We start from the raw sequence: 13,964 nt of genomic DNA on the forward strand, positions 1-13,964 counted from the left end.
TTTAAATATTTCTCCCAAGATATTCATGCGATTGACACCAAACGTGGTCAACATGATGCCGAGACATTGTAGATGATAAATTGCAAAGGGATTTTTGATACCTCGAACGCTGTTCCCATGGCAACGCGTCAAACTTTACTTTCATTTTCAGGCGTATTTAAGCTCTTGGCATGCACTTTGGGTGCCTTTACATGCTCGAAAACACTGGAAATTTGGCACACACGTCACAGTCGTCTGCTATTAGGACCGGTCAAAGGCTGAAACATAGGCGTGGCAGTAAGGCTCTGTAGCGCCCCCTGTAATGCAAAAACAAACATCGGTGCACAGATCGGGCAAACATGTACGAGAGTTGGTATGTATATAGATCTCATCGACCCGAACAACTTTCCCAATCAAACCTATGAGCTCTGCCCAACAGGGAGTCGGCCATTTTGGGTTGTTTTATAAGTGCGGTGAACTTTTAAATACTCCTCCTAGGATATTCATGCCATTGACACCAAACGTGGTGAACATGATGCCGAGACATTGTAGATGATAAATTGCAAAGGGATTTTTGATATCTCGAACGCTGTTCCCATGGCAACGCGTCAAACTTTACTTTTATTTCAGGCATATTTAAGGCTTTTGGCGTGCTTAGATTAACTTGAAATTTGACACATACATCAAATTTATCGGCTGTTAAGTGTGGACAAAAAGGTCGGACAACGGTGTGTCTCTTAAGTGGCTCACTAGCGCCCCAGTTTGTCTAAAATGTGGGGTTTCTTTTACCTACAGTCCCCAAATGGTCAGTAACAACATAAAATAGTCCACTGATATTTACCCACTTGATGCACTTGCCCACCGTGCATTGTTTTCTGGGAGGCACCGTATAGCGATACACAGTAATAATGATACATTTACAATTTTACATTGTTGAAATACTTGGTGTAAAGTAATAGACTGCTTAGTGAAAAATATAATTAAATGTTATTAAAAATATAATACATATTCGAATGTAAAACTCCCACTATCATTTTTTTATATTAAACACTATAAACATTATTTCTCGGGCTATATTCTCGCCTGCGTGAAAAAAAAGGCGGTGCTTGTCTTCTTGCGGCATCCAATCACTGATTGGTATTCGCGAAGAGTTGGACATTTGCGCGATTTGATTGGACCAAATTCGTGTCAGTCATCCAGCGCTAATATCTGATGACCGACAAAACCTTAGGCGACGGTTGAAACCCAAACGGCTTTGTGTTTGACTTAGAAGTGCACTTCCGGTAGCGTAGTGTATAACAAATGTTATATCTGCTAAGTAGGACGCATATGTAGGGAACAAGGAGACAATTGGGACTGAACCAAAAGCCGGAAGTGAGTAAATCGGTGTGGTATTAGATAGAGTGTGTTGTATGTGTAAGTGTGGGGCTATAAAGCGGTTTTTTATGAGTTTGATATTTGTACTGGAGTCATAATGATTGTTATATGGATTATTAAATGTTATAAAGGTGACGTGGAGTTTTATAGACCCGGTTATTTTAAGGGATTATAATTTGGCACATGGCAGCCAGAGCAACTCCTGGATTCAGATGAACTTTGCCTCAGTCTACGTGAAGCTCTTTAACGGTTCTCCTGGTGACCCTAAGTGATTTTCTCTCCTCATTAGCAGTGTTCAGTTGAGCCTTTTCCGGGACATAATGCAGGCCGGACAAAGCTTTACAGCGTGTGCAGGAGATGGAGCCTCATCCAAATCCGCTGTTAACGGTCAGGTGGAAAACCCTGCCATCAGAGAGCTTCTGGACGCCAACGGGGAAGAGGATTCCGAAGCGGAATCGTACCTCGAAGGTAGGACCGAGGGGTTGGACCGGGAAACGAGGAACCGAGCGTTCACGTGGTGTCGGAGCTTTCTGTCCGGGGCGTGGAAGACCATCACTGAGGAGGATTTCGAGATCAGCATCGTAAGGTATGGAAACACAAAGCCTGAATAGGGCTGGAGCAATATATCGTTTGTATCACGATATTTTTAATTCCTGTGAACCAGATGGGAATCAGTAGACATTCAGAATGTCAATATATATATAACCTTATTCCATGTTTGGTCAGGAGATCTAAAGGGAGAGGTCTGGAAAACAGAGTCTGATTAAATGTATAGTATAAAATATCGAATCGAGGTTTTAGCAGGACACCGAATGTTCACCAAATGTAGTGTCACCTTTGGAGCCCGGCCTGGGTGTGGAGTCTGCAGGTCAGAATCTGGTGACCTCTGTACCTGGACACCTGTAATTAGGACGAGAGATCTTCTCACTGTTTACTTTTTAACGATCACTTTTCACAATGAAACAGTTTAACCGTGGTTCTCAGAGTGGGTACATCCTGTGAAGCACATCCAAGACCTCAGTATTGCTCAGTATGCTTGTTTCTTAGGACTTGATTACATTCTAGTAATGGTTTAAATCGGGGTCTCCAACCACCAGGCCGCAGACCGGCACTGGACAGTAGATCATTTGGTACTGGGCTTCATAGAAAAACGTTTAAATTTTAGTTTTTGTTTCATTTCATGGTCGGCTGTTTGACGAATTTATCTAAGCATTGAAATAATAAGCTCCTACTGATTCTGCATTAGAATGGGGTTACATTTTAATTTTATATGTAAAAATTAAATGGATAATTAGATCATGTATGATGGTAATACAACACGTTCGTTATTGCACATAACAACGAATTTGTATTTTAAGAAACAGGTCTGTGCATTTATTTTATTTTTTTGGTATTTAAAAATGCCACATCACCAGGAAGTTTAATTACATTGTGCAACATACCACATGACAAATAACCTTGATAACATCAATATGTGTGTTTGTTGGCAGTGGTGGACTCAGCAATTTGCTCTACAAGTGCAGCTTACCCGATCATGTGAATCCTATCGATGCCGAACCTTCACCGGTGCTGCTACGCATCTACGGGGCCATTTTACAGGTGAATCGAATAGTTTAGCAATAACATTTTAATCACCGATAATAAAGACATTTTTGTTAGTTATATAGATGTGTACACGGTGTGTTTTTGTGTATTTGACAGGGAGTGGACTCCTTGGTGTCTGAGAGTGTGATGTTTGCCATTCTGGCAGAGCGTAAGTTGGGTCCTCGTCTCTATGGCATCTTCCCAGAGGGACGTTTAGAAGAGTATCTTCCTGTGAGTCCGGTTTCACACAAACCACAGGGAGAAATTCCATTCGGTGAACTGTTCAATCAAATCAACACACACACACACACACACACACACACACACAGACGCTTCACAATAAACTTGCACACAATGTACTATGTGTGCATTCACAACTATTGCACCAACAGTTCAAAGGGCTTTTTTTTTTTTTTTTTTTTTTGTTTGGCTGGCAGCAGATGTAAAGTCTGCTTCACAACAGTTTCACAACAGACATTGTCTCAAAGCCGCTTTACAGAAATCAACAGTCAAGCTGAACGGTGTGCATTTATCCCTTGATGAGCAAGACTGTGGCAAGAAAAAAACTCCCTTAGAAGTAATGAGGAAGAAACCACTTGAGGACTCTTACTAAGTGCACTTGTGCTTTCTCTTCTTATTTAATAGCTTTTTCAATTGTTTCATATGTTACATTATAGATTTATTTTCTCTCCATTTCAGTATAAATGAGCAGGAATAACTTTTATTTCATAACACAGGTTGTTTTTATATATATATATATATATATATATATATATATATATATATATATATATATATATATATATATATATATATATATATATATATATATATATATATAAAATATATATATATATATATATATATATATATATATATATATATATATATATATATATATATATATATATACACACACACACACACACACAGTACAGACCAAAAGTTTGGACACACCTTCTCATTCAAAGAGTTTTCTTTATTTTCATGACTATGAAAATTGTAGATTCACACTGAAGGCATCAAAACTATGAATTAAAACATGTGGAATTATATATGGAATTATATACAGTTGTGTTCAAAATTATTCAACCCCCACTGAAATTGATTGTTTTGGTCGGTTTGACATTGATTATGATCATTCAGTCATCCTGCTTACAATTAAATCAAAGAGGCACGTGTAGGTCAGACAAATATAACATAACATTTATAATGAAATAACCACAAATGTCTTTTCTGAGCTCACATCATTATCAGTTTTATTCAACCCCCAAGTGACATTCAATCTTAGTACTTAGTACAACATCCTTTTACAGTTATAACAGCTTTTAAACGTGAAGCATAGCTTGACACAAGTGTCTTGCAGCGATCTACGGGTATCTTCGCCCATTCATCATGGGCAAAAGCCTCCAGTTCAGTCACATTCTTAGGCTTGCACTGCAACTGCTTTCTTTAAGTCCCACCAGAGGTTCTCAATCGGATTTATGTCTGGTGACTGCGATGGCCACTTCAAAATGTTCCAGCCTTTAATCTGCAACCATGCTCTAGTGGACTTGGAGGTATGCTTGGGATCATTGTCCTGTTGAAAGGTCCAACGTCTTCCAAGCCTCAGGTTTGTGACGGACTGCATCACATTGTCATCCAATATCTCCTGGTACTGAAGAGAATTCATGGTACCTTGCACACGCTGAAGCTTCCCAGTACCTGCAGAAGCAAAACAGCCCCAAAGCATGATTGACCCCCCGCCATGCTTCACAGTAGGCAAGGTGTTCTTTTCTTCATAGGCCTTGTTCTTCCTCCTCCAAACATAGCGTTGATCCATGGGCCCAAACAGTTCTAATTTTGTTTCATCAGTCCACAGAACACTATCCCAAAACTTCTGTGGTTTGTCCACATGACTTTTGGCATACTGCAGTCGACTCTTCTTATTCTTTGGGGACAGCAAGGGGGTGCGCCTGGGAGTTCTGGCATGGAGGCCTTCATTACGCAGGGTGCGCCGTATTGTCTGAGCAGAAACTTCAGTACCCACATCTGACAAATCTTTTCTCAGTTCCTCAGCAGTCACACGGGGACTTTTCTCCACTCTACGCTTCAGGTAGCGCACAGCAGTCGAAGTCAGCATCTTCTTTCTGCCACGACCAGGTAGCGTTTCAACAGTGCCCTTTGCCTTGAATTTGCGAATGATGCTTCCTATGGTGTCTCTTGGTATGTTTAACATCTTTGCAATCTTCTTATAGCCATTGCCCTTCCTGTGAAGAGTAATCACCTGTTCTCTTGTCTTCCTGGACCATTCTCTTGACCTCACCATGTTTGTAACCACACCAGTAAATGTCTAGAAGGAGCTGAGTATCACAGTCATTTTAAAGCTGCCTAATTGGTGCTTATTAGGCTTTATTGCTGCTCCCTGATATCCACAGGTGTTTTCAATACCTGATTGAAAACACTTCATTGAACCTCTGTTCTTCAGAGTGGTAGTCTTTAAGGGGTTGAATAATTATGTCAATGAAGAATTCACAAAAGAAACATTTACTACTGTATTACAAAACTAATTGATGTCATTTTAGTTGCATATGGTTCTTTAAGAAGTCCTTGTAGGATTTCATTCTGAATACAATTACAAATGTACACTAAATTCCCTAAAAGCATTTACAGCATTGGGGGTTGAATAATTTTGAACACAACTGTACATAACAAAAAAGTGTGAAACAACTGAAAAATGTCATATTCTAGGTTATTCAAAGTAGCCACCTTTTGCTTTGATTACTGCTTTGCACACTTTTGGCATTCTCTTGATGAGCTTCAAGAGGTAGTCACCTGAAATGGTCTTCCAACAGTCTTGAAGGAGTTCCCCGAGAGATGCTTGACACTTGTTGGCCCTTTTGCCTTCACTCTGCGGTCCAGCTCACCCCTAAACCATCTCGATTGGGTTCAGGTCCGGTGACTGTGGAGGCCAGGTCATCTGGCGCAGCACCCCATCACTCTCCTTCTTGGTCAAATAGCCCTTGATGCCTTCAGTGTGACTCTACAATTTTCATAGTCATGAAAATAAAGAAAACTCTTTGAATGAGAAGGTGTGTCCAAACTTTTGGTCTGTACTGTATATATATAAGTGTAGCTAAGATCTGTTGAAACAACCAACCACTGGAGATCTCCTAAACTGCTGTGTTTAGATACAGCATCATTGCTTCACATCTAATCCAGATGATAATTAAGGCTTACTGTGAGATTCGAAGGTGCTGTATGTCCTGGAACTGTAATTGGACTTGTAGGTGTAAATGCTATGGCATTATTAAAGAATAAACTAAACGTAACCTGTATTACACAAATGTTCCCGGTTAAATAGTGATGACTGAATTCACATTATTTTTAACAGACAGATTTAAAGAACTGTCAGGATGTATTGAAGCCCCTGAGACAATATACAAAAGTCTAGCTGTCCTGATTTACTAATCTTAATGTGCATTTGAAAAAACGTTAACTCAAGTGTGTTTCCGCGGCCCAGAGTAAGCGCCTGTGCACGGAGCAGCTGCAACACCCAGGTATCTCGGCTGTTATAGCCAACAAGATGGCCCGTTTCCACCGTATGGTCATGCCCTTCAATAAGGAGCCCAAATGGCTGTTCACGACTATGGAGAGGTAAATGCAGCCCTCGGGCCAATGATAGAATCATTTACACTGATTTTCGAAAGGTTTTGCAAAGACTCGATTTCTTTTCTGCCTTAGGTACATGGAGCAAATCGGCACTATTACGTTCGTGCGTGAAGCTCACATCAAGAAGTTCAAGAAACTGATGAAGTACGATCTTCCGGCCGAGCTGGTGAATCTGAGGTGAGAGGAAAGGAGGGAAGAATGAACAAACGGAGAGAGAGAAACTAAACGAATGGTTGAGATGGCACTGTGTGATATGAGAACTATGCCACCAAACCAGCTCATTAATAATTGTGGAAGACAAAAACCTATAAATGGTACAATTTTAAAAGCTTAAACTGATCTAAAATTGAATAGGCATAGGTTATTACACTAATTTTTTACATAATGTGAGAGTGAGTGTGTGGGACGGATTATGCTATGTGAGTGTGTGTAGATTCTGCTCATACTCGGCCTTCTCATAGACTCGCACTGAGACTCATTGTATGTGTACCATGCAAGAATCGAACTATTGTTCACGATCGCTGCTTATAGTGTGTGAGTGGAGTAAGTGTTCATGAGTGTGTGTAGCTCTGTTTCTGTAGAAAGCTTTTCAAGAACCCAAGGGCTTGTCAACATCAGCCACACTTTCCATCAAGTGATCTTGTGTTCATTTCAGTTCCATGGCTGTATAAAGTTCTTTCTGTTTCCTCTGAATATTTTTGCTGACTAGGCACTACTTGTTTGTTAGCGAACGAATGATTATCAGAAATGTTGCACTGATATTTATTTATCAATGACATTAAATATCTATATATAGATTGTAGGGGCCATAATTATGATCTTAATAAAATGTATGAAGACTTATTTATTTAAATGTCATTTTGTTTCTGTGAGATCGTCCTCTAAGTAGGCATTAGAAAATACGCTTATAAAAGGATATACCACCCCTGAGAGGTGGGGGGTGCTGGTGCAAGAGCATACAGATTTTTGATCGCGCACATGGAATAATGAGCACAAACGTACAAAGTTGTATCATTTGTTTGTTTTGTTTCTTTACTTTAAGGTGGACAAAAAAAAAAAAAAAAAGCGGAGAGATAAAAGTGGTGACATTGTTTTTAACGACTACAAAGACAATGAATATGTAATGTGTATATCTAAGGCCAGGGTTGTGAATGTGTACATTTATTTATTTATATAAGTTGCACTACATAAGGGCATCTGCCAAATACCCTACATGTGAATGTATTGGCAACAGTGTTTGAATATTATTATTTGTTGATATTGATTGAGATTTTAAAAGTGTATTTCCAGGCAGAATAAGTCATTTCAAATCCAACCATTTCAAATCTGTCTAAGAACAACAACAAAGCAACGTCCATGTCGATGCAAATAACGTTCCCGTTTGCACGTGCAGCTTGCTTTCTATAACAGCAGCACCTAGAGTTCAGCAGCTCTATTGTAAGACATGCATGTTGGAGTCAACATTCCTAATTCTATAAATGTAATGTTTATAATCGTGTTTATTGCGCAACGTGTATTAATTTGGAATGGTTTGAACATTACACATTAACATGAAATCGAGTGATTTTTTTTTAAACACCAGCAATACAAGTGTTCCTTTATCAGATGTTCTGTTATCATTTGATACTGTAATTACTCATCCTAATTAGCACCTTCTCTGCCTTTTTTTTATTTTTTATTTTTTTGCTCCAAACTGTGTATGGTGTCATGACAGCTTACACACTGGTATGTGAGATGATGTGCTAGAAAGTGCTATTAACATAATAATAATGTTTTTTTTTTTTTTTTTCTTTTTCTTTTTTTTTTAAGAGCACTACTGGAAGAGACTCCATCACCTGTGGTTTTCTGTCACAATGATGTACAAGAAGGTGAGTCTCTCTTTCTCTCTGTAGAACAATAGTAGAACAATATCTATCATGCATACACTTATTTTACCATACATTTTATTCACCGATCTATCTAATCTAAGTGGGTGCTACATGTGTCATTCATTAAACACTGCACTGTTATCACCAACATATACAATTCACTTTCCCATGATTTACCTCTTTCTTTTTTGAGGAAACATCCTGATGTTGGAAGGCCACAATCAGGATTCCTCTGATCAACTGATGCTTATCGACTTCGAGTACAGCAGCTATAATTACAGGTGAACCTGATTTAAGAAAAATTCTCCATGCAATACATCACCACTTTATTGCTAAAATGATTGCAGTGTATTGTGTTTGAAATGTATGCATGTTTGTAGACTCCAGAGTTTGTTAGAGAACATTCTCAAATAAACAGTATCAAGAAGGCCAAGGAGCTATCATGATAAGTCCAAGAGAATGAGTAATTATGCAAGGCACTGTATTATATTGTTGTTTATTATTATTATTAATATTATTATTATTATTAGTTTTTAACTTGTCTCCAACTGCTCTATTTTTGTCTATCTGGTGCAGAGGCTTTGACTTTGGGAATCATTTCTGTGAGTGGGTATATGACTACACATATGACAAGTGGCCTTTCTATAAAGCAAACCTGGAAAATTACCCAAACAGAGAACAGCAGGTGAGTCTTTATCATGTTGTGCATTTTTATTTTTAGCAGCTTGATCATCTCCTTTGTGCTTGTGTGTGCCTTCATGATTATATAGAATAGACTAATTAATTGTTCAATTTTTATTTATTTATTTATTATTCCTTTTTTTTTTTTCTTTTTTTTTTTTTTTTTTTTTTTTTCTCAGTTAGTGATTGGATAATCCTTAAATCTTACAATTTGATTCATTGTTGATTCAGGTTTTCATTAAGCAGTAATAAAATTCTAGACTAAAGTGCTAGCTCAATGGTTAAGATTCTGTTTTAATGATTAGAAGGTGATGGGTTCCAGCCCCCCTTGCACTGGAAAGCTGCCACTCTTGGGGCCCTTAGAGCAAGGCACTTAATAAGTAAAAGTAAAAAAAATATATATTTTTATTCTTAATTTAAAAAAAAAAAATAAACAGGGCTCTCACAATAATGTGGCAAATCTTTTTATATTTAATTTTTTAGCTTTTGAAGTGTGTGAATTGCCCCACCGTTTTCCCCCCACACACCTTTTATATAGGACAAATGCATTATTAATTATGTATTATTTGCAATATTTTTAACAGAATTAAGTTAATGCTGTTTTTAGTCTTAGTGGGTTTTTTGCCACTGAATTTCTTTATTTTAAATAATGTTCAATAATGTTCAATATTTTAAATAAAAATGCATATATGATTTTGATCATGCTGACATTTTCAAATAAAGAAATAAAATCATTAGAAATGTTTGCTACTGTTAACAGACAGATTCGGTCGATACAGGCTTTTTAAATCGATAATTTTTATCACGTATTATTATTATTATTATTATTACACGCTACTCCTCTCACCACACCCTTTCCGCTTCACTTTTCAGCTGCACTTCTTCAGAAACTATTTGTTTGAGAACGAAGATACTGCACATGACAACCAAGCCAAGATGGAACAGATGATTATTGAAGCAAACAGGTATGATTTGGCTCTTTAAGTAAAGTAAAGCTGCTGCTCTGTATTCTCATGCACTTGATCATCTTCTTGAAGATCATTTATATTTATTTAATAATCCCATTAAAATAACTAATTATCTCTTACTCTTATTCATGTCCCCATATGCAGGTTTGCCCTTGCTTCTCATTTCTTCTGGGGTCTGTGGTCCATTATTCAAGCCAGAATTTCCAAGATTGAGTTTGGATACATGGTGGGTCATTTGCAATTCATTATTTAAAAAGCCAAAAAGAAAAAAAGAAAACCTAGTTTTATATTTATTTGCAATATGTTCTTCAGTTCAGACATTTTGGCCATGGTAATTATTCAAAATTATTCAATAATAAATAAATATATATAAATGTATATATTTATGTACATTTATAAATGTATATATTTAATGTGTGTGTATATATATATATATATATATATATATATATATATATATATATATATATATATATATAAAATAACATTTTAATTTTGATCATGAAATCATACAATTTAGTTTAGAATTTTTTTTTTTTTTTTTTTTTTTTTTTTTAAGAAAAAAGCTCATCTTAGAGAATCAGGAACAAAAAAAAATATTAAATCTGAATATTAAATCCTGACCCCTGGTTCTTATCCCACAAACTTTAAACTTTGTGTCATTCTGAACTCGATAGTGAAGTTGCTTTGATGTCATTGAACGACACTGTAAGGCAATAGAAATCTAAATAAATGATATAAACAAATTAATATAATATATATATATATATCGACCGTGTGTTGATCCTGTAACATTTAGCAGGAGCTGAATGTGAAGATGAACGTGCTGTAGCCCTGGTGGTCAGGTCTTTGGAGAAGCACGGTGCAGCGAGTTCTGGAAATTTCTTCCAGTGTCATACGCTGTGATCTGGTGATTTATTGTGTTGTACTGAACGATGTTCTGTGTGATTTAAGGACTCAATGGTGCAATGTTTAGAGGAGTGGTTAAGGGATGTGTGCTTTCTGTAGCTTTTCTAGGAATAATTAGCCTGATGTTTTCCATGTATAAATGTGGAACATTAAATATATGTATAAAATGCATCATGTTCTAAATCTCACTGTATCTGTCTGCTTTTTTTTTCTTCGGCTTCAGGATTACGCCCTGCACAGGTTTGATTCATACTTCAAGCAGAAAAAGCTCTTCGCCTAATCAGCGTTTGGAGAAGGTTCCTGGATGGGATCACAACTTATGAGCTCACCTTTTATTATTTTTAATTTTTTTTTAATTTTTATTTTTTTAACTAATACTGAAAATAACTTTTGCTGTGAAATAGGGGTTGGTTATATTTTACTTCATAATTTCCTCAACATTATCTGCTTTAATGTTCTCTAATTATCTTGCTTTGGAACACCAATCTCCACAATCTCCATAGCAACAGATGCAAATCTAACCCAAACTCTTGTGTGTACAGTACATGATTGATTTTGTATTGTTTTTTTTTTTTTTTATTTTGTTTTTTTTTTTAACACTGATGAACCTTCTGAATCTTGAAAGTTAACTGTGAGTCTGTGTTTGTGAGAAAGTTTGTTGTTTGTGGAGAACTGCACAGCCCAGCGCGTACCTTAACCACATCTCATTATGGATATATTTTTATTTCTTCCGGCTAGTCTCTTTCTGATCGAGTATTAAGAAGCCCAAATCATGTGTTTCCGCATTGATTGTGTTGTCAGTGATAATATAAGGACCAGGCACACATTCATATAATTCTGTTGCTTTTTCTGGCTACTACACCTACATGTAGTAGTACATTGTGCTTTGTCCAGTAGATAAAAACAAAATCATGTAAATTTAAGCACATTCTTGGCTCTTTGCTTTAAGTGACTCAAATGGTTGAAGCTTTCATCAGAAATGTGCAGGAAGTACTTATGCAACTGGTAGAATGAACTAAAAAGAGACAAAAAAAAAAAAAAAAAAAGCAAACTCCTGAATTTGTCAGGGTTTAGTGGATTATTGCTGCATTAACGATTAACTTGCACTGAAAACTGCTGTGGTTCCTACAGAAGTTGTAACTGTTTCTAATTGTGGTTGTGAAGGAGCATGTAAAGGTCCTGCACTCAGATCTACATCTGCAAGTCAGTGTTTACACCACAATACTTTTAGTAAAGTAATTCGAACTGAAGTGTTATCTTTTATTGGAAGTTTCTTTTCTTTTTTTTTTGTCTTCTGTCCTGTCTGCTTGCATTCTACTTAGGACTGAACTGCATGCTTTGTTGTAACTTACTAAGATTTTTGTCAAATTATTGTAGTGTTTGTAGCTCTTTATTGAGGTGGTGTTGTTTTTTAAATGTGCAGTGTTTGTTTGATTATTTATTGACCTCTCAGTCATTCAAAGCAGATCAATACTGGATCAAACAAACATATGTAATTCCCAGAATGTTGACTGTCCATTATTTCTGTTTTTTGACTGTTTAAGAGGTTTCCATTTGAAGAGGAAGCAGTTTGGCTAATATGCATTAAATAAATAAAACAAAGAATACTGTATTACTCTATATCGCATGTTAGACCATACTCATACTCTTAGTGTGTCCCTTTCTTTACTTTCCATCATTAGGTCTAATGATTTTATTGATTTATCTCATTTATGTTGGTCTTCAAGGACTTTAACAGTATAGAGCTGGGTCCATTTTCATTTATTCTTATGGTTTTTTTTTTGTTAAAATTCCTTGAAAAATGCTTATTTTGGTCTGTAATACACTTGTGTTCTGTGAATTTGCAGTTTTGCTTTATTAGGGTACTGCAGCCACTGAAACTCTAACTACAAAATAAAACTATTTGAAAACTAACTTTTTGTGTGAATGTCATTCATACTGTTTTTTTTACATCAACAGTTTATCATCAGCTTCATTCCTGCTTTTCATTCTATTAAAATATTATATTATAAACTAAAAAATCTAAGCTAATGAGCTGCTTAAAATGCAATTTAATGTCACCACTAGTACTGTATATTATGCAGGTTCTTTATATTCACATGTTTAAAGCACATGTATAACAAATTGCTGCACTAAGTCCAATGCTTCAGACAATACTGTTAACACATGCACACTTTTTACAAGACTGCAGGATAGAGGTACACTATATGGGCAAAATTATTGGAACACCTGACCTTTCCTGTCGTAAGTAGTCCTCAAAACTGTTACCGCAATGCTGGAGGTGATACCACAAGATGTATTTGGATGTGATATAATACAATTTTACGTTCACTTGAACTTTGAAACCCAAACCTGTTCCAGCATGGCAATGCCCCTGTGCATAAAGCGAGCTTCTTGAAGATCTAGTTTAAATGGTTTGGAGTGGAAGATCTTGAGTGGCCTGCTATAAAGCTCTGATATCAACCCTACTGAACAACTTTGGGACGAATTGGAACACTGACTGCACCTCAATAAAGTGTATGTTTTAAGCTTTAATTCAAAAAGGCCCAGAAAAAATCATCAGATTTGCTAATAATCAGTTTCAAACATATCAACAGTCACCACAAAAGCATGATTGCCTTTCTATTTTAGCTGACATCAACAAATAGTCAGCAGTAACTGTAAGCTAAACCTTAAGCACCTTTCAGGTCCCAAAGCGACTGTAGAGCTACACTGAAATGGGAAAACCTTGTTTATAGATCCTTGTGATAGAATAAAATGTAGGGGACATGAGTAGATCCACATTAGTGTATTAGGTAGGTGGTTAGGCATGCTGGTGGGGATTTTGCCTGTGGAAGGAAGAAAGATTAGATTTTTGAGGCAGCCGCACTTCCTGTGTTGTACAGCCGAGATGAACGGACAGAAAGGAAATGCAGCATCTATAGATTGGAAAGTAGTTTTCAGGTTT

General features: G+C 36.6%; 1 protein-coding gene across 2 annotated transcripts; it reads left to right on the forward strand.

Annotated features, from left to right (window-relative positions):
• Positions 1 to 304: 304 nt before the first annotated feature.
• On the forward strand, positions 305 to 12,931 carry chkb (choline kinase beta). 2 transcript variants are annotated; one of them, XM_046863839.1, is made up of 12 exons: positions 305 to 352; positions 1,646 to 1,942; positions 2,847 to 2,955; positions 3,058 to 3,171; positions 6,443 to 6,576; positions 6,664 to 6,768; positions 8,401 to 8,459; positions 8,653 to 8,740; positions 9,036 to 9,144; positions 10,014 to 10,105; positions 10,253 to 10,334; positions 11,241 to 12,931. In XM_046863839.1, the coding sequence occupies exons 1-12, from the start codon at positions 339 to 341 to the stop codon at positions 11,295 to 11,297; spliced, it is 1,260 nt and encodes a 419-aa protein (XP_046719795.1). In that variant the 5' UTR covers positions 305 to 338; the 3' UTR covers positions 11,298 to 12,931. The 2 variants fall into 2 exon arrangements, with proteins under 2 accessions (XP_046719795.1, XP_046719796.1); XM_046863840.1 differs by having other exon boundaries at positions 8,674 to 8,740.
• Positions 12,932 to 13,964: the final 1,033 nt, after the last annotated feature.

The sequence above is a fragment of the Silurus meridionalis genome, chromosome 13, assembly GCF_014805685.1.
Source record: "Silurus meridionalis isolate SWU-2019-XX chromosome 13, ASM1480568v1, whole genome shotgun sequence".
Classification (NCBI taxonomy): domain Eukaryota; kingdom Metazoa; phylum Chordata; class Actinopteri; order Siluriformes; family Siluridae; genus Silurus; species Silurus meridionalis.